Raw genomic sequence first — 21,305 nt, 5'->3', positions numbered from 1 at the left:
GCTCGTTGGTAGGAAACAGCTGACTAAGCAATCATTATCATTTGATTGCCATGAGATAATTCTAGCTCAGGGAGCAAATAATTCAGAGGACAGCATGCACTACAAAGCTTACTTACTGTGAAGTAAAGAAGGAAAGCAGCTTTTTATTTAATACTAAAGGACAAATCATGACATCACTGACCACTCTGTTATTATTGCCATATTTTCTCCTGAACATGACAGAATTTCTTTTCTGGATTTCACAGAGAACATTTCAGGCATAAGTCTCAATAATGGAGCTAAATGTTGTTATCTGCCTTGACACATCATTATGTTTGTGTTTCTATACATTAGCAAAAATAGTATCTTAAACTGTGATTACAGACACATTGAGTCAAGAGTGCTTTCACCTTAATTGAAATACATACAAATGAATATATCAATCTACACACATTTATTAAATATGTCTTTTAGGGAAGATGCTGTCCCAGATGTAGTTGAGTGTAGAAATGAGTGTTAAGACTTGATCCCAATCTTCACAGGTCTTAGAAACCTGTGAAGATTGGGAAGATCTTCATTTTATTTTTACTTTTTAAACAATATGTTTTTATTGACTTTAGAGAGAAGAGAAGAGAGAGATAGAAACATTGATGAAAGAGAAACATTGATCAGTTGCTTCCTATACACCCCTATCAAGGATCAAGCCTGCAACTCAGGCATGTGCCCTAATAGGGAATTGAACCAGTGATCCTCCTGGTTCACGGGATGATGCTAAACTGAGCCACACTGGCTGGGCTATTCATACTTTTAGCATCAGCCATGTTCACAATAAAGAATTATAGTGATAGAGCTTGATAATTCCAGTTGCTAGTTAAGAATCATATTAAGAAAAAATAGCCCTAATCAGTTTGGTTCAGTGGAAAGAGTGTCGGCCTACGGACTGAAGGGTCCCAGGTTCCATTCTGGTCAGGGCATGTACCTTGGTTGCGGGCACATCCCCAGTAGGGGGCGTGCAGGAGGCAGCTAATCTATTTTCTCTCTCATCAATGTTTCTAATTCTCTCTCCCTCTCCCTTCCTTTCTGTAAAAAATCAATAAAAATATATGTAAAAAATAAAAATAAAAATACACATTTCCAGAAATCATTATTTAATGTTTTTTTATGCTAGCCTTTCTCAACACAGAAATTTAAGTATGTTGCCTTCATGGTGAATTAATGTATTCAGATTTTCATTCAAATGGCATTATTATTATTTGAGGTCCTAATATAGTTTTACATAAACCAAATTCCAACTTCTTAAGAAATGCCGCTTCTTCTTGATCATTTAAACATTTTCTGTAAATCACATATTCAGGTTTTCATATCAGTGAGTGATGTCAGATTCTTGGTCTACTCTTGAGGTCGCAAACACAGGCACCATTTGGACATTTTTCTTGAACTAAATACTAAAGCAAAGGCTCAGCAGCACGTTTTAGTTGAGCTCAGGTCTCGGTGCTGCCAGGCCCGTGGGTGAGGGCAGTCACCCTCCAGAAGGCCCGGTCCTCCGTGACTCCAGAAGATGTCACTTTCTCTGTCTATATTCAATTCGGCATTGTCCTTCTGGCTGCTGAACACCCACCAAATGGAGGGAACTCTAAGAGCAGAAATGCAGAAGAAATGTGGACATCAAGAGATAGACAAAACCAACAGTTTTAGAACGACAGTTTATTCCGTTATAATTATCCCTAAAAGATACAGAATTTACATTTAGAAGATTGAAAGTGTTTATGTGATGAGTCTTATCAATTTGAGCCTCCCATTCAAGGGACAGAAAAGAAAGCAATCCCTTCTTCTAATGGCCACCCTCATCAGCTACCCACCCTTCACTTTGTCTGGCTACACAGGATACCACAAACAAGACTCTACATTTCTGTCCCCTAACTGGGACACCTTATTTACAATCTCTGGGTGAGACCTCTATGCCATGTAATAGAAGTTTAAAAAGCAAGGATGACATCTAACCAACTGAGCAGGTATAACTCGTTGGTTGGGTGTCACCCTGTGCAACTAAAGGTTGCCATGTCGATTCCTGGTCAGGGCACATGCCCGGATTTCGGTAGGGAGTGTGCAGGAGGCAGTGGATCCATATTTCATTCTCCTACTGATGTTCCTCTCTCTTTCTTTCTTCCTTCCTTTCCCTCTAAAAATTAGTATAAAATCTTAAAAATAAAATAAAAAGCAAATGAGGTGTTGGTGGTATGAATGAATCACTATTACAGTATACCCAAGGTCCTAACTTCCAGAAGGATATTTTGTGGGTTCCAAATGTTCTGATTTCTTTCTCTCTAGTTATGAACAAGGAATAAATGTGAATGGAGATGAAAGGTGGGCAGTTTATTGCAAATAATACAGCGGTTGCTGAGGCTTGGGAGCTTGAAAAAGAAAAGCTATCTATTCTGCCAACCGTGAGGGTTGAGGGGGAGATGAGAAGTGAGGAAGGAGGAGATGGATCCAATTTAAGTCATCAGTCTACCATCAAGTGTGAGTGCAACATGGCCGGGAATGGGCTCCTTAGCCAGGAGCCTCTCAGAGGAGTTGGTAGGATGAGTGCAGGGTTTCTGTGGATCCTGTGGAATTGCAGCCACAATTCTGGGTGTATGAAGAGGAGTGGGTTTTTCTAGAATGGGAATCCAGAGGTTTTATGCCACCTACTCTGCCCAAATGTATAAGAGAATAAAAATCAACCGAGCAAACAAAACCAACCCCACTGTGTTAATACAAATGTGCTTGCTTTTGCTATCCAACCATGGACTCTGGAGAACTTTGTGTTTCCTTATTGTTTGGTTTTTAATGGGAGAAAATGGAAATTCAATGAATTTCTTAAGATCTTCTGAAGTAAAATAAAACAATGGGCTGTTGCAAAATTAAATTGGGGTTTCTAGCATTTGATTTTTGCTATTATGACAAGCATATTCCTTTTCAAATCCGGTAGTCTCTCTGCATGTTACAAAATGTTCAGAACATGCCCTGGCAACCGTCCCCTCCCATATCCTACAAGAACATGGACATTTGAAGGTCATTTCGTACGGTTTTTGATCACCTCATTTTACAACTTAGTTACACAGGCCCAATAATTACATAATTTCCATTGATCTTTCTCTTTCTAGAATAAGAATTTATGAAATAGAATGCCCTTTGAGATCATGAGAATTTACTTAGCCCTGTACTTTTGACAAACTGAGATAGCACGTCTTTAAAAAAAAGTTCTTAGTCGTATCACACAGAACTAGGATGTATGTAAAATAATATAATAAGTACAACTAGTAACAGAATTTTTAGCTAGGAGGGAAGTGCTGGGAATATCTTGCCTGAGGATCTGGTCACAATGACTGATTGGGGTAATGTGTCTCTGACAAAGGCTATCGTTTTGATCTAAAAAGGAGCTTCTGTGTCTTGCTGCTGGGGAAATAGTTGACATCCCCGGTAAAAATTTGACATCTAACTTGGGGACCAGGGGCCAGGGACCAGGATTTGATGCCTGTAAAGCCTGGCCCTGATCTTCATTTTGCTAAAACAAACAAACAAACAAACAACCCTGTCTTCAGCTGAGAATCTGTGTGAAGAGTATTTGACTCCTGTTTCCTTGGAGGATTCTAAAAGCTCCTCATGACTGATAGTTACTTGTTCTCAAAATAGAAGCACAAAAGAAATTAGGGGAAAGTGCTGAAAGGTGCACTTTTGTGAGTAATACAATATTGTCTGTGTCACGTATGCACTTACATAATTTCTATTGAAATGTCACCCAAGGGTTTTATTTATCCTTCCATAGATTAGCCTCATTATATCAAGCTTAAACCAAAACACAAGATGCTATGTGAATAGCCCTATGAGTGCAATGCTTAGTTTTTTAATTTCACTTTTAGTTTAAATAGCACCTTTTATCCAGAATTTTCAAAATGACTTCCAAAAATTTGGAATTAAATTGCATTTCCCCTTGGACAATGGTCCTCAAAGTGTGGAATCCAGAGCATCATCATCAGCAGGATTAGGACTCGTTACATATGCAAATTCTTGGACTTCTCCCCAGATACAACAGACCAGAAAGTCTAAGGGTGGGGCCAGTATTCTGTGTTCTAACAAAGCCCCCAGGTGATTCTGATGCTCCCACCAGTTTGAGAGCTATTGGTCTAGGAAACAGAACTATAGAAAATGATGGGAACATTCAAAGGTCAGAGGCTGGAAAGGTCAAGGCCTTTTCACTTTTGTCCACTGTTTTTACACTGGATTAGTTTTCTTCCATGCCATTCTTTTCAAATGGATCAAGGGCTACAACAATATTGTAGCTGATGGTTCATTTTGGACCCACAGCCATATCTTTCTAGGGAAACAAGCCCAATATCAAGGCCATGTTTATCTAACCCTGGAAAAGAGATTAACTTTGGTATACTCATTGAAGAGGTCCCAATACTAAGTGGTAGAAATACTGCTAAAGGGTCCTGGTCTTGTGATGATGGAGCAGGTAGATTAGATGTGGAATGAAGGGAGTATCTTCCTTCTTAGTCTAGTTCAATGTTAGACACTGTTAAGAGAGGGAATGAGTAGCTCATCTCTACTAATTAAAACCAAGATGACAAAATAAATTGATGAACAAAACAGATCCAGAGACATAGAAGCATGGACCAGACTGATAAATCTCATAGGGAAGGTAAGTAGATGGGGAGGAAAAGATTAACGAAAGAATTTGTATGCATATATTTGCATAATCCATGGACACAGACAATAGTGTGGTGAAGGTCTGGGCTAGAAGGGCTCAATGGGGGAAAAATGAGGACATCTGTAATACTTTCAACAATAGAATTTTTTAAAAAGATAAACAAAAATAAAACCCAGGGGTGAAAGTTCATATCAAAATTTAAAAGTCATACTATTCAAAATTCTGAAAATACTCACCTGTTTTGGCAATGGGTCCAGAAGACTGCAGTCATAATAATAAAATAATAAAATAATACACATTTCAATCTCTAACATAGCAAACCATCTGCAAGAAAAATATAAAATTGTTACTTGGTTATGAAAAGTGCATTAGTATCCTCTACCAAAGAGAATATCTAGAAAGTACACATATTTCAGAGCAAATATGCTCTTCTTTGCAATATAAGTTTTTACTATTGAAAGTATAAAGGAAGACCTTAGTCTTTGCTTTCACAGGATGCCTCATTTTATTGTGCTCCACTTTACTGCATTTCACAGATGTTATGGTTTTACCAATTGAAGGCAAGATCTCCACCAGAAAAAGAAAAAGAAAAAAAAAAAGATTATGATTCACATTACTGGGGAGGTCTGGCACTGAACTCACAATATCCCTGAGATGTGCCTGTATAAAACTGTCTACTCAGTAAGGTAGTTGGGATGATGAAATTGTTTAAAAATGTATGTAACAAGCTTAGCCAATACAAGCTCTTAATAAATGAAAGCCTGGTTCTCTTTCTAAGCTTAGATCTGTGCTTTCCAATATTATTAATATAACCGTTAGCCACATGTGGCTATTTAAATTTAAATAAACAAAAAAAATTCAGTTCCTCAGTGCACTAGCCATATTTCAAGGGATCAATAGCCATAAGAGGCTATTGGATACTATACTGGACAGTACACATTTAGAACATTTTCATGATCACAGAAAATTCTATTGGACAGTCTTGTCGATCTAGACCCTTATTACCCACTGAAATTTATTGCCTAAATGTTCTATAGGCACCTCAAGTTCCCCCAAAATTATGTACAAATACTACTGTATTAGTTTACCATCTACTTTGTAAGACACATACAAATAGAAACAAACAAACAGTACAATGGAAATGGAATTCCATTTATTTTTCTTTTACTCCAGTGGGTTGTCTTGAATTCTCCAAAGGATATTCAAACCCTTTTAGAGGTCATAGCCCTTAATGAATACAATTAGCCCAAGAGGTTGGAAAACTGGAAGTCATCATCGATTCCATCCTCTCCATCACCCTCCATATATATACAATTAGGCACTGAGACCATTTTCTGTATCTTCTAAATAATTCCCCAGTCCCTCTCTTCTCCCTTTGTCTCCAGTACCTCCACTTCTCCTTCAGTGTGGTACTTCATTTATTTCATGAATCAGATAATTACTGAACCAGTTTAGCTTCCAGATTGGTCTCTCTGCTTTCAGTTTCACTTCGCTACACTCTAGCACTGGAGTGAACTTTCTAAATCTTAAATCTATCATTCTACACACACACACACACACACACACACACACACACACACACACACGGCATGAGAGAGAAAGAGAGATGCTTCCTATTTTCCTCCAAATGCTATAGGAGAACACAACCAGTTCTCAAAAGTCTGCTGTTTCCTAATAGTTTCTCTTTGAAACCTACATTCTTGCTACACTGTATACATGATGGTCCCTGAATGGTGATGCTCTCTTTTGCAAGCTCTTTTCCTGTCTAAGGCTCAATATCCTTGGGAGGCAGTCCCTGATCACTTGCCTCTGGGCTGAGGTGCCCTTCCTCTCTACTTCTGTGGCTTGCTATGCACATCTCAGTCAGAACATCTATGGCACTAAATTGCAACTACTAGTTATTTGTCTCCTGGAGGAAGAATTACATTGCTGGGCCTTCACACAGTGCATAGCATACTACTGGTGCCCAATAATGTTTACTGAATAAATGAATAGGTGATGGAAGGTGATGCCTTTTACAAAGCAGATTCAATTTCCTGTCCTTTTCAACCTTCTCTGTGTTTCTGTGGAATATGACACATCCATCAACTAACGTCTTTATCCTACAATCATACTATATCCCACCATATTGCAGTTAATCTTTTGTATGTATTTCCTCTTATAGACTACAATCTTCACAAAAAACAGAAACTATGTCTTATTTGTTGTTGAATCCTCAATGTTTGTTGATTGAATGAGTGAATGAATGAGTATGAATGATCTGATATTCCTATCAGGCAATTAGATTTGTTTCCCATTGGTATTCTTGAAACATCTTGCCCATATTTTATTTCAAATGAAATCTGGATCACTCAAGTGTTGTTATAACCCACTTGGATACCACATCCATTCTTCATGAATATTTATGATGCACATTTAACCCTATTTACTTGTAAATGCTAAAAGTAATTTATTCCAACAGAGTATCAGTGTCTTTGAAACATAATATACCCCATCTTTACTGATTCAAATTAAAATTCAGCAGCAGTTCCAAGAAAAAGCAATTTCGCTAATTTGTGTACAGGTTCAGAATTTCTTACAACTAAATTTTTGTCAAATTTCTTACCAATTATAACGTCCACTTGTGCCCATGATGAAGTATCAGGAGTCAGTTATCCTACACTCAAACACTGGGCAAGATTCACAATGTAAAATGAAAACTTCCCAAAAGAAAGGAAGAAAAGAGGTGAGCCCTGTGACTGACTCCGCTTATTGCCCATGGTAGTTTCCAGGCCACACTATAAGGAGGAGAAAGCCTCCCACAGACCTGGCAGTCTCACTACATTAAGAAGACAGAGGATCAAAGTTCAGGAAAGTGAAAGAAACTAGAATTTTCAGGAATGAACATCAGAAAGGACAAAGTTTCACAAAGGGAGCAAGAGTGCGCCAGAGAGCTACCCAGTGGGCTCATACGGCTAAGAAGTGATCTCTGCACGTGTGAGAAAACACTACTGAGGCTAGAGAAGGAAGATGAAAAAGGAAGTCAAAGAGCAATAAGCTGAATAATGCCCAGAGGTCACACAAGTCATGAAAGAGTGCATTCCCACAAGCTAGAGTGGGAAGATCTTATAACACATAGGCCATTGGGTAGAGTCCTTAAAAGGCATTTCCTTAGTAGTTCAATTATATTACTTTAAATTGAATGCCACTCTGAATTTACCTTAAAGCCTAAGAACAATAAAGCCTAAAACTAAAGAAATACAATAAAATCTAGTATCCATGACACTTCAAATTTATGTTCTGCACTTATTCAAAAATTACCAGGCCTGGAAGAAACAGGAAAATGTGACATATAAGCAAGAGAAAAATCATTAAAAAGAAGCAGATGCAGAAATGATAAATATTGGAAAGACCAATGAAAACTACTTCACATGTTCAAAAGGTAGAAGCAGGATGAAGAGAGAAATGGAAAATCTAAAAAGAAAATCTAAATTGAACTCTTAGCAATAGAAAATATAATATCTTCAATGAAAATATGCTGGATGGATTTAATAGAAGATAAGACACTGCAAGAGAAATTATCATAACAATGGGAAATATTCAAAATTAAGTATTTAGATTAAAAGGTCTGAAAAAAGAGATGGGCCAGCTTGGTTCAGTGGTTAGGGTTTTGGTTTTGATTCCCAGCCAAGGGCTCATACTTGGTTGCAGGTTCCGGCCCAGTGAGGGTGTGTGTGGGAGGTGACCAATCAATGTGTTTCTGTCATGTTGATGTTTCTCTCTCTCTCTTTCTCCCTCCTTCTTCCTTTCCAATCTCTCTAGAAATTAATGGAAAAACAAACAAACAAAAAAAAAAAGACTGAAAAAAAGAAGTGAACAGAGTACCAGTGACCTATACAAATATCAAGTAGTCTAACATACATGTAATTTAGAGATGCAGATAGATGGGGAGAAAAAAAATATTTGAAGAAGTAATAGTTGAGACATTTTCAAATTTGTAAAAACTGTAATTTACAGATCCAAGACAATCAATGAACCCCAAGCAAAATAAACATAAAGAAAACATTGCCAGAGCAAATCACAATCATATTGCTAAACACACACACACACAAACAAAAAAAAATGATAAAGAAAAACTCTAAAAAGCAGTCAAAGGAAAAAAGACTCAATAAATAAAGAAAAACAGAATTAAAAATGATCACAGACTTCTCATCGAAAATCATGAGTGCCAGAAGATAAGGGAACAACATTTTTAAAGTATTAAAAGAAAAACAGAAATTGTAAAAGTACTATGAAGAAAAAGTACTAATATGTTTTTATAATAATGCACTACTGATAATAGAAAGGCCATTCTGGATAATTTGGGGCTAAATATTTAATTTCATACACACACATATATCTATATATCTATATCTATATCTATTTCTATATCTATATATACACACACATATATATATATAAACAGTTTTGGGAGATATGTGAAAGAGAGAAAGAGAAAGAGTTGAAATGACAGCCAACCATTCAGTTGACAACAGGACAACAAACCTTCGGACACACTAAGGGAACTGGACATGTTGTGGGCTACCATATTTTATATAAGGAAGACCTCTGATGAGGTGACAGGTTAGCAGACTCTGGAATCAAGTAAGAGAGTACCACATGTGAATATCTGGGTACAGTATTCCATGCAGAGTAATTAAGAGAAACAAAAATCCAGAGGAAGGAGAACGAGAAACAATGAGAAAGCAAGTGTTGCTGTAGATGAGCAATGAGGAATCTCAGAGAAATTTCCCAGACACATAGAGAGTCTTGTGGCACATTAAATACTTCATTTTATTCAATGAGATGAGAAGACATTGAATAGTTCTGAGTAAATTTGCCTTAAATTATAAAAGATGCCTTCTGGCTGCTACTTTAAAAATAAAATATAAGATGATGTAGATGGAAGCTAGAAGACTGATTAGAAAGCCATTACAATTTACCAGACAATAGAAAGCAGTGACTTGGACCAGGATGGTAGAACTAGTCATGAGCCATGGTCAGTCTGTAGGGTGGATTTGCGTGACAGACATGGAGACATAAAGTCAAAGATGACTCCCAGTTTTTGACTGGGGAAATGCAAGGATACAGCTGCTATTTACCTCCACAGTGGGGAGGACTGAAGGAAGAACAGGTTAATGAGTTGTCACATGAAGCTCAGTTTTGGACCTGGAAAGTAGAGCTTGCTAAGACCAGTGCCCTGAAGACATCTGCTGCAGATATTGAGTCCAAGCTGGGTAAATGAGCCTGGTGTTCAGGAGGGTTTCTCTCAAGGATGAGGACATAAGAGCTACAAATACAGTCATTGCTATTCAGACAATTATTTACAGCCACGGGGCAGAATGATATCACATGGGGAGCGAGTCAAAAGGAAAAACATTAAAAAATCTGAGGAGAGGGCCCTGAGATACTCCAAAATTTGGAGGTCAGAAAAGTGAAGAAGATGAGCAAAGGAGAGTGAGAAGAAATAGCCAGAAAGAAAGAATAACAAAAAGAGAGTGATGTCTCCAAAGCCCCAGAAAAAAGTGTCCCATGGAGGACATGAGCCTCTTATCAGAGGAGAGGAGTCAGGAGTACCAACATGTGAAAGTCAACATTCAAGTTCTCACTTACAAAAATGACCAGTTCCCACCGCTCCCTTTCAGGAAGTAAATTAGATGAGATCACTCTTTCCAATAAATTCTGTGTTCAGTAGAGTAAGCAGTGACTCCCCAATATTCAATGTTTACCTAGCAGCACTAGAGAAATGTAGGCTAAGTGTATATTTATAAATTATAAAACAGTGTTATAAGTTCCACTTTATTCAAACAAATCCTGCTTTCTTATAATTGCTTTTAGCCCTTTTCTAACATGAGTTTGCTGTGGACCCTGCACTTCCCTGAGCTCAGTCCCCTAAGGCCTGGGTGGAGCTGTAAGAGTGGAGGCACTTTAGCTCCAGCTGGTGTGGCCCAGCTGTTTAGAGTGCCGTCCTGTGCACCAAAGAAAATTGCATTCCGTGGGTAAAACTGTAATTCAGGCTCTTGGAGAATTCATATTGTTCATTAGGGGGGCTTTAATAATTTTTCTTTTAGTATTAATTATGACAGTATTATTAATTAGTAATATTACATTATAAACATTTTGTTAAGGTGAACTAATAATACATATAGCAAAATAATATGTGTTAAAAATTTATTTTCTCACAATCCAAATATTTGAAAATTCTTGTAGAATTACCTCAATTATCCACTAAATAAAGTTAATAGTTTTGCAATGCAAAAAAATATTTGTGTTTTCAAGCCTTTACCACGTTATAGAATTTTGTTCAATATCTATAATATGAGACTAACATATATATGTACCTGTGGCATTAAAAGTTTTTTATGCCAAAGAAAATGGGTTCATATATTTGTGTTTTTACAAAAGCTCTTCAAAAGCAATCTGAGCTATTTCATGTCAGGAATGCTTTCCTAATACCACTTCTAATGTCAAAACAGTGAGAATAATGAGGCCTATTACTTATAACAGATTTATTTTTTACATTTACAAGAACAACATTACACATCTACAAATAGAGCTCATTAAAATATAAACATGCTGAAAATTCCTTAAACACTTAGTCCTTGCCTATTTTCCCCACTTGTAGATAACTGTTCAAGGAGCGTTCGCAGGCACTGAGAACACCACGTCTGACAAAACACAGACTCCAGCCTCACACCATTAGTAAGGCACGTGGAGAGATGGAGAGGTAACTATCTCAGATAAAGGTGGAAACGAAAGGCCTGTTTGGAGTCTGGAGAGAGCGCTCCCAACTTGGAGTAATCAATGTTGACTTTATGTGGAGGTGAAACTTGAGCTAGACCTTGACAGAAGGACAGGCTTTAAATAAGCAGACATGTTGAGTGAGGGCATTCCTGACCTAACAGATAGCACGAGCACCGGGAGGGATGGGCTGTCGTTAGGGGACAGAGGGTGGACCCTCTGGGGAGGGCTTTCCCAGAGGTTCAGAAGGTACAAGTGGTGTCAGAATTCTAGGGGCACCAGAGTCTGAAGAGAATGGTGATCAGAGATGACAATTTAAGGAAAATTAAATATGTAGTCTGTATATAGTGAGTAAGATGGACTGAAAGAAGAGACAACGGAGCCAGGGGAGAAAGGATCTTATATCACCTGATGCTAAGACACAAGACCTGGTGTAGGAGGTGGAAATGGACATGGAAAGCCAAAAAGGGGGAGGGGTCAAGGTGACTCTAAAAGCCCTTGAGTCCGGGAGAACAGTGGTCCATTGAAAAGGAACAGAGGACTGAAGGAATGCGAGGATTAGGGGAGATTGATGACTTCAGGTTTAGGTGTCTCGGTTGCGAGACTGAATCCTTCTCTTGGAGTCACTGTGGGCCATGCCAGCATGGGCTGGAAAACGGCCACGGTTGCCAGGAACAAGGGCTCTGCAGTATATTCCTAGTTGCTACCAGCTGCGGCTTATGAAAATAGAATGATCTTGCCCTGGAATGCAGAGAAGGGAGCATGTAGACATACTTTCACAGGCACCGCCACTGAGCACGGCTACTCAAGTTAAAGGGAAAGTACTTTTCCCACAACCTCATCCCCCTAAGAAAGCTTTTAGGAAAATATAATCAATTTGGTGGCAGGAGGAAAAATAATATGGACCAGAATTTCTGAAACTTTAGCATGTATCAGAATCACATGGAGGACCTGTTAAAATACAGGTTGCTGGGCCCTAAGTTTATGATTCTGTACATCTGGGGAAAGGCCTGAGAACTTGCATTTTTCCAAGTTTACAGGTTATGCTACTACTTGTGGGGGAGTGTCACACTTTAAGCATCACTCATCTAGAGCATCTTGACAAGGTGAAAGGAGAGAAAAAAATGTCAAAAGAGAATAGTTTATCAAAGCTTTTAGTTTGCTCACAGAACTAAGATTATGAAGAATTTCTCAGCTATACCAGAAACCCTCTGGCTGGGGTACCAAGCTTTTGGTTGATGGTCAGGCCACAGTCTGGTAGAGTGAGCAGGTAGATGCCCATGTTAATAAGGGGTGGGGGGAAACCAACAGAATAACATGGGAAGAGAAGAATGGGATAAAGTTGGAAGAGGAAAAAGAAGAAAACACATGAAAAAGAGGAAAGAATGAAAAAATGGAAAAGGAGGTGAGAAAGCAGATGAGAAGACAAAGAGGAAAGAACTGAGGAACCTCCGCCATTCTTGATGTGAGATTCCGTTTTCTGTGTCATTGGGAAGATCAGAACGGGCTCCTCGTGGGAGTTTTACAGAGTGACAGTGGGATGGTTCCAATGGCATTGCTACAGCTACTCCTCCTGGAAGTGAAGCTCCCATATGTAGGAGCTATGAGCTAGAGATGTGGAAAAGAAGAAAGAAGAAAGAAAGAAGAAGGAAGAAGAAGGAAGAAGACGACGAAGATGAAGACAAAGAAGAAGAGGAAGAAGAAGAGGTGTCAAAGGACCAGTATTGACTTAAGATCAAAAGAAATCATCTCGCCGAAACCGGTTTGGCTCAGTGGATAGGGCGTCAGCCTGTGGACTGAAAGGTCCGGGGTTCGATTCCAATCAAGGGCATGTACCTTGTTTGCGGGCACATCCCCAGTAGGGTGTGTGCAAGAGGCAGCTGATGGATGATTCTCTCTCATCAATGTTTCTAAACTCTCTATCCCTCTCTCTTCCTCTCTGTGAAAACTCAATAAAATATATTTAAAAAAAATCACCTCTTAATATATGTTAAATCTCAGACCTTCTAAGAAAAATTTAAGAAGTGGCATTTACTTTTGCTTTGTGATATACCCAAGGTAAATGAAATTCAGCCCTTTTACAAAGCACAAGATATTTAGAAAGCTATTAACTGATGTGGTTAGTATATGTTTATGATTTCATGGAGTTTGATAAATTTTTAATTTTTTTTCTTTAAAAGAAAATTATATTACTTCGGATGCTCTCAGTTGCACGTGACAGAAAAAAACACATTGGGCTGGTTTCTGTACTGAAGGCAATGCATGGCGTTATGGATCTAAAAAGCGTGGAGCTGGGGCTAGCCTCTGGCAGAGACCACTGTGGCAGCCACGTTCCCGGGAAGCCAGGCCGCTGCCGCCGCCGCCGCACTGTTCTATGGTACCAGCTTCATCCCAACAATACCTCCTTCTGAGTCTCAAATAGCTGCCAATAAGGAAGAACTTGGTTTCTAAGATCAAGTCCTTCCTTATTAACATCCATCAGGGAATGGTTGGTTATTTTTGACCTGTATGTCCCAAAAGAAACTTCAATAGTTCATTGTGCTGCTTAAAACACATGCTAACACCTAAACCAAGGAGGGAAGGAGGGAGGAACCAGGGATAGGAAGTGAGGATTGGCTTAGGGAATTGTACTCCCCAGGGACAGAGTTGGGGGTGGAATCAGCACTACAGGCATATTGTGTTTGGCCTGTTGGAGGTGGAATCAGCACTATAGGCATATGGTACAGTTTTCATGCCGGTCTTCTTTTTTAGGAACAGTAGACACCTATTCAAGAGCAGTCCCTGAGAAGTGGGGTGGGGGGAGACACCAGCCCGAAGTCTCCCTTCTCGCCATAGAGAAATCATGCACCACGGAGGGGCCGGAGATCGGAGATCGTTGAAATCTGCTCAGAAAGGAGCATATTTATTTTAGCACTTTGGCCTATCAGAGTCTCAAAAGTCACTCTTGAATGGCTTCTTTTGTTCTTCAGAGACTGAAACCTTAGGCTCCTAATGAAGTGTCAAAATGAAATGGCTAAGAAGGTAATGACAGCAACTCGGCCAGGGGTCTCACAGCTCCTTTGTGTGAGTTGCTGCTCCTTAGTAAAGCAGAAGGAATAGAGAAGCATGGCTGCAAATTCACGGAGGGTTCTGGCAGCCTGGCTCAGAGTCCTGGGATTAACCGGATCTGCCATGCCTACCCTCATCCTAACCACTTTATATACCCACCAGGACAAGTTCACGCTGTGGTGAAAATGTTAGGTAACCACTGTATAAGCAGATGCAATTCTATTTACCAACTGGAGTTGAGGGGATGCATTAGTTTATGTAACAAACTAGAAGCCCAATGCACGAAATTCATGCAAGAGTAGCATTCCTTCCCCTGGCTGCCGGCACTGGCTTCCCTCTGGCACCCGGGATCTGGGTTTCCCTCTGGACGCTGACAGGCACCCAGAGCCTGGGTTTCCCTTGCAGCCCCAGCTTGGTCCGGAAGGTCATCCTTCGAAAGGTCATCTGGAAGGACGTCTGGTCTAATTAGCATATTATGCTTTTATTATTATAGATTCCTCAAAATGTGGGCTAGGAAAATTGGATTTGCAATTGTAATATGAATAAATAATACAATAATTAATAAATAATAATACAAGAATAAACTCTATTCTGGGTATTCACAACTGTAAACCTACTTTTGCCCTCCCCATATACTGAATTTGCAACATGTCGAGAAACCCGTAGGGATCTCAGTTTGCTCACTCCTCAAAAGTGACCAGCTAACAGTACTTCTCAAATACAAGATTGTGTAAAGCTATTTCATTAGGGCACAGTTATTAAAATTACATCATCTTTAAAACAAACATACAGAAACAACTGTGCTCAGAGCCTCACAAACTCCAAATAGACAACTGACTTGCAACCATTAACATACAGGTCCATTACATTGCTATGACTATTTCCTTTCATCTCTCCTAAAAGTTTGATACCACTGCCTGTGGGGAAGGTGGGCTTTCTTCTATGCCGTTTATTGATTATTCCCATCTAGGCCATAGAGCCCCTTTAAATGCCCTGAACTCCTATGGCGATTATATGACTCACCTGGCATTGCTCAAGTGCTATCTTATGAAGTTAATCAGGCTTGTTTTCCACGTTGCCATGTTTCATCTCCCTAACTACATGATATGCAATTCAGGAATGTTATGTTTCTTTGATTCGCTTGGTGTTTACTAAAGTGACTTGAATTAGACTATAAACTTTTTGAGGGAAGGGACTTTGATCCCTTATTTTGTTTTCCAACGTAACTCCTAGAGCTCTACCCTGAAATACAATATATTCTCCATAAATATTTATTGAGTGAAATAATAACCACACTAAACCAGGTGCTCAAGAGGTATTAGTTAGGTTGAATAATACTACTACCAATCTACTATCAGCTGGACCTATTTTTGGATTAATTTTCCAACAGCTGTGTGATTTTCATTAGTAATTCAAAACACTTCCATGACTTTGTGGCCTAGTACTGCCCTGTGACACAGGTGAGAGCCACATACACACAAAAGGCTGGAAATTGGTTTCTGTTCCCAAGGGATCCATGCTTCTTTTCCATTTCTCAAGGACTGCAGCTGTTCTCTTATATACCCTCTTTTTGTCTTCTTGTCCAAGCATGCCTTTCCAAGTGGGGTAATCATGCCAACAATCAGCGTGACTATTTTACACTAGAATTTAACCCCTATCAATTAGCACAATGAGACAGCCACCCAGGCATCCTCATGCATGGATGGGAACCAGGGAAAATCAAGGCTGCTGGCTTGGTGTTCCAGAGATTGAGTCTAGCAAGCACATCCCTTTCTGCCAAGATCATCTACTCTCAGAGACACCCACATGACACTAAAATTCCCTTGTCCTGTTTCTCCATTTAGATGAACAGTTTTAGAGGAGAATGTCCATTGTAGTGGGGCTCTTCATTTTGCATGCTACCAATGCTGAAGTCTGGGAGTTCATGCTGCTTTCTTCTGCTTTTCTCCAGCGTTAGAATTACTAGGAAGGGTTCCCTTGCTGTGTGTACCCAGCTTCAGGAAAGTGCCCAGCAAAGGGTTCTTCCTCCAAATGCATTTCAGAACTCCGACTATGTGGAGTAGGTACTACAGTTCTTCCATTTCAATGTTTCTCTGGCAGTTGATGGCAGCACTGACTACTTACTTGGTAAATTCAGCAAAATATTCTGTGTTCACTTGTGTGAGGGGTTCTCCTGCTGCCTCAGCAGCCTGGACTCCCAAGGGTGACAGCTGCAAGGCCACAAGACTGTTCCTGATGAACTCTGATGGTCAGAAACTTTACAGGCAACTTTCTCTGACTCACTGCGTGTTTGGTACATGAGAAAGTAAATTGGCTCCTGATACACAAATTAAGAATGGGCACGATTTTCTGGGGATTATACTAAGTGTTTGTGGGATTAAATTTCTATCACAGACCTGAATGGTCTGACTCAATTGGTCAAGTGTCCTCCCATGCACCAAAAGGTTGCTGGTTTGATTCCTGGTCAGGGCATATGCCCAGGTTGTGGGTTCAATCTCAGGTTGGGGAGCATGAGGGAGGCAACTGATGGATGTTTCTCTCTCACATGGATGTTTTTTTCTCTCTCTCTCAAATCAATAAAAACATATTTAAATCATTTCTAGTGCAAAATTTCTACAGTTTCTATATAACATACTACTGATTGAGCTGAAATGTCATGATTCTATGCATGGTATCCATTACTCTCAAACCGAAGCAAATGTCTATCAGCCTCAACAGATATTACACTAATGTCCTAACAGCTCCTCTTAAAAACAATAGTCATTGATTGACCACTGGCCCATACTACATGCTCTATTGTCACGCATTTCATACCTCAGTTTAAAATATTTCTAGGTCAGCTTCAAAGATGGTTATAATAAACTATCTCGTTGCAATTGAAGATATATACTAAAGGAACATGAAAAAGGTAATATTCTTTTTAGAAGATCTACTCTTACAAAAATGTTACTTAACAGTGACAAAAACAATAATGCATTCTTGGCTTAAGAACTGCTTATCTAAAATAAAAATAATAGTGAGGGGAAGGCAATGGTAAGATATGTACACATATAATACCTTAATAAAAAATGAAAATAAAATAAAAATAATATAAGAAGCAGGTGTGTGTGTGTGTGTGTGTGTGTGTGTGTGTGTGTTGCTATTATTGTTGTTTTCCTTTGTCCTACTCTGCTCCTAAAGTATTGGATACTCAATTACAGTGTTCACCTTGGAAGTTTTCTGGTAAATATGTCAGCATGCTTTCAGCTATAAACAATAAGACCTTCAACTCAACTGCCTTAAAAATCATGAACATTAATTATATGTTATAAATATATTATTTTATTATTATCCTATATAATATTGAGGGAATATGCTAATTAATCCTCATGCACTTGCAAAATGATGGTGCCCACAGCCAATAAGAAGGGAATATGCTAATTGACTGCCCTATCCTCAAAGATGGCAGCACTCACAGACACAACATGGAAGCGCCCTGTCCCCTCAGTCCCACCAGGACAGCAGGTGTGCAGCAAGGCTAGGCCTGCCCCTAGGTGAGCCTGGCCACTCCACACACCTGCCTTAGATGGTGGCTGCCCAACTGCCCAGGGCTGGCCCAAGGTACAGGCAAGCCTCGGATGGTGACTGTCCAGCCCCCCAGGGCTGCCCGAGGCTCAGGTAACCAGGGCCAGATGAGGCTTGTGCTGTTGGCAGTGGCAGCAGTAGAGGTGTGATGGGGTGTTGCCTTCCCCAGATTGTCAGATTGCCTACAGCCCCTGAGGGCTCCCCAGACTGAGAGGGGGCAGGCCAGGCTGAGGGACCCCCTGCTCTAGTGCATGAATTTCCATGCACTGAGTCTCTAGTTATTTATAAAAGTGAAAACATTTATTATCTAGCATGACAGGAAATAGATGAACTCCTCAAAACTGCTGGTTCAGTGACACAATAATATCACATAGACTAGCTTCTCTCTATATCTCTGTCCTTGACTCCATAGACTCCACACCATCATGAGGCTGTTCCACTTGAATCTGCTGCTAATAACAACTGGGCTGCATGCTTCCTGTTCACATCCGAAGGGAAAGGACAAAGTGGGCCTCTCTCCTCACCACGGAAGAAAAGTCTCTCCTTTCAATCTGATTGGCCAGTTCAGGTCAACTGCCCAAGCCAAATAGTGTCTCCAGGGAAACACTATGTAACAATTTGCTTACCCTTAGGCTCCTAGAAGAACTTCTAAAAAGGGAGAAAGAATGATCATGGCTGGCTGAGACTAACTAAAACCATTTGGGGGAGGTGTATATTACTAAAAGCATATTGATAAACATGAACCAAAGGAGGGGTAGAGCCGATGCTGTGGAGAAAGTCATAATTGCAAATATGGATGGACATTACTGTTCCAACAAGAAAGACAACTGACTTCTTAAGTTAAGAAACTAAAATTTTTCTGATATGCAATTTTTAAAGGCTCTGTACATCCACTGAGTGAGATTCTGTTCCAAACAGGTGCCAATAATCCTCTAATAGAATGGTACCAATAACCCCCTACCAGAATCAGCAGCAAGAAGAAGTGGGGCTTGTTTAAGGCAGAGTGCAAGTTTTAAGAGGCCAGGGACCATGTCTGCCTTCCCCACTGCTCTGTCACTGAGGCTTAGAACAGCGTTTTCAACCGCTGTTCCGCGGCACACTAGTGTGCCGCAAGATGTTGCCTGGTGTGCCGTAGGTGCAGACAAGACAAGAATTTTATAATTTTTCACTATTTTGTTTACTTAATATTTCATAATAAAGTAATTATAAAATACTTTCTTTGTGTTTATTTGATTCCTATTCAAGAGAATTACTTTATATATAGTCAATATAGGCACAGAGTTAAATTTTTTAACATTTTCTAATGGTGGTGTGCCTCGTGATTTTTTTCATTAAACAAGTGTGCCTTTGCCCAAAAAAGGTTGAAAAACACTGGCTTAGAAGAAGGCCTGGAACAGGCGAGATGTTAAAATAAAGTGTCTGCTTAAACACATAAATATTAGATATCTTTCATTCAATGATAAACTCCTGCCCCAGAACAGGGCATCACACTACAGAGAAGTACTGGGTGCCAGATTAATTTAACTACCAAAGGTGTCAAAATTTTTTTTGATAGAACCAAACTAACCCACTAAATAAAAGCCATTTAGTAAGCTGCTGCTATGCTCCATGCTAATGACATTCTGGACTCTGAACAAATGTCTCCGAAAAGGCTGTTGTTAAAGAAATATCACACCTGCCCAGCAGGCATGGCTGAGTGATTGAGCATCAACCTATGAACCAGGAAGTCATAGTTCAATTACTAGTCAGGGCACATGACCGGGTTACAGTCTCAGTCCCCATTGTGGGGCATGCAGGAGGCAGCTGGTCAGTAATTCTCTCATCATTAATATTTCCACCTCTCTCTCCCTCTCCCTTCCTGTATGAAATCAATAAAAATATATTTTAAAATAGAGAATCATTATACCGACAGTTTTATCTTTTAAAAAGGTGAAACTCAAACGCCTTTTGAGTTATTCTTCTATGAGAGCTGAGCATCTGAAACATAAACCTTGAGCGCCTCTGGCAGCTGGAACTGGAATACTTTGTTCTCCTATCAGAAGCCACTTTAGACATTCCCACAAAGACATCCCACAAGATGGCCAACCAAACAAAACACGGTCTCTGGCTTGCCCTGTCGTTTGATAATAAAGAAAAGACAGACTGAGCCAGAACTCCCCCATCTCCCCACAGACTCTGTGGGTGAGCGTGGCCCGGCTGTCTCACTGACCTTCCTGGACACTGGTACTTCCCACTTCCAAAGGCCACGAAGCCGTCCAAGAAAGCATGCTTCTCTAAATTTGCCTCTTTCCAACGTTCCTGTGGGAAGAAAACATTTTCCCCCCCCAAATCAGCCTTATATAAATAAGCTTAACTTTATTTCTCTAGGCTAAAAATGACCTTGTACAGCTAATCCTTGCATATAAAGTTGCAGGCTTGTTGGTCATTTTTTCCGACCTGTTATTAATATCAGCCACGATTACGCTTTTGGAACATAACTAATAAATAAAAGGGTTTAAGAAGAATTCTGTTAAGTGGCAAATGTAGATGACCATGTAAATCAACCCCAGGACAGACTCCAGAGAGGAAGAGTATTTACAACAGGGCCTCAGGCCCCATCCTGAAACTGCTCTTGGTGATAAATTTAGTAACAGACAGCTGCTGACAGCCCTGTTGGAAGGAGCCTGCATGCAGAACGGATACATCTGGATGCCATTTTTGACAGTTTCACCTGAAGGCAGAGAATAGATCAAATGGCCTCTTAAGATGCTGTTCAGCCCAGACACTCCCCCAATTCTAAGAAACAGCAGAACAGTTTTAATTTGCTTCATTTTTATTTTTCGGGCTCCTCAGAAACCAATAATGAGAACAACTGTCTGAAGAACATGAACTCAGTCTTCTGTGGGAACTAGGCATGTTTACTCTAACACGCTCTGCTGGTTTCAGATAAAAATTTATTGTAAAGTTGCTGAAGCTTATTCCAGGAACTTGCCTATCTGATTTGTTATACATGTTATGCCATATTGCAAATCTAATCTGTATTTTCACCTTTGTTACTAGAGTAATATGCTGCTTAATGACACAGTCCTAGTTAGTTTATGAATACATACTCCTGGCACAAAAATAAATTAAAATAAAAAGAACGATGTATTATTGAAAAAAAGTAACTTACGGGTTTGAACAGTTCCGGTTCAGGAAAATACTTTGGATTTCTATGTAGCCAAAATGGAGACAACATCAACAGGTCACCAGAAGGAACAGTGAAATTCTACAATAGAAAAAT

At 39.6% G+C, this 21,305-nt stretch overlaps 1 protein-coding gene across 4 annotated transcripts in view; it reads right to left on the bottom strand.

The window, feature by feature from the left end:
• Positions 1 to 1,106: 1,106 nt before the first annotated feature.
• Positions 1,107 to 21,305, bottom strand: part of LOC118705039 (24-hydroxycholesterol 7-alpha-hydroxylase) — a 101,834-nt gene continuing 81,635 nt past the window's right edge. For all 4 annotated transcript variants that reach the window (XM_036413196.2, XM_045573318.1, XM_036413197.2 and 1 more), the window contains 4 exons: positions 21,195 to 21,290; positions 20,253 to 20,341; positions 4,909 to 4,996; positions 1,107 to 1,612 (listed from right to left, as the gene is read on the bottom strand). In XM_036413196.2, the coding sequence (XP_036269089.1) occupies positions 1,541 to 1,612; positions 4,909 to 4,996; positions 20,253 to 20,341; positions 21,195 to 21,290 (345 nt within the window). In that variant the 3' untranslated portion in view covers positions 1,107 to 1,540. The remainder of the gene's footprint in view (positions 1,613 to 4,908; positions 4,997 to 20,252; positions 20,342 to 21,194; positions 21,291 to 21,305) is intronic.

The sequence above is a fragment of the Pipistrellus kuhlii genome, unplaced genomic scaffold (assembly GCF_014108245.1).
Source record: "Pipistrellus kuhlii isolate mPipKuh1 unplaced genomic scaffold, mPipKuh1.p scaffold_m20_p_5, whole genome shotgun sequence".
Classification (NCBI taxonomy): Eukaryota; Metazoa; Chordata; class Mammalia; order Chiroptera; family Vespertilionidae; genus Pipistrellus; species Pipistrellus kuhlii.
Note: the sequence above shows the minus strand (reverse complement) of the source record. Positions and strands in the feature narration are given on the sequence as shown.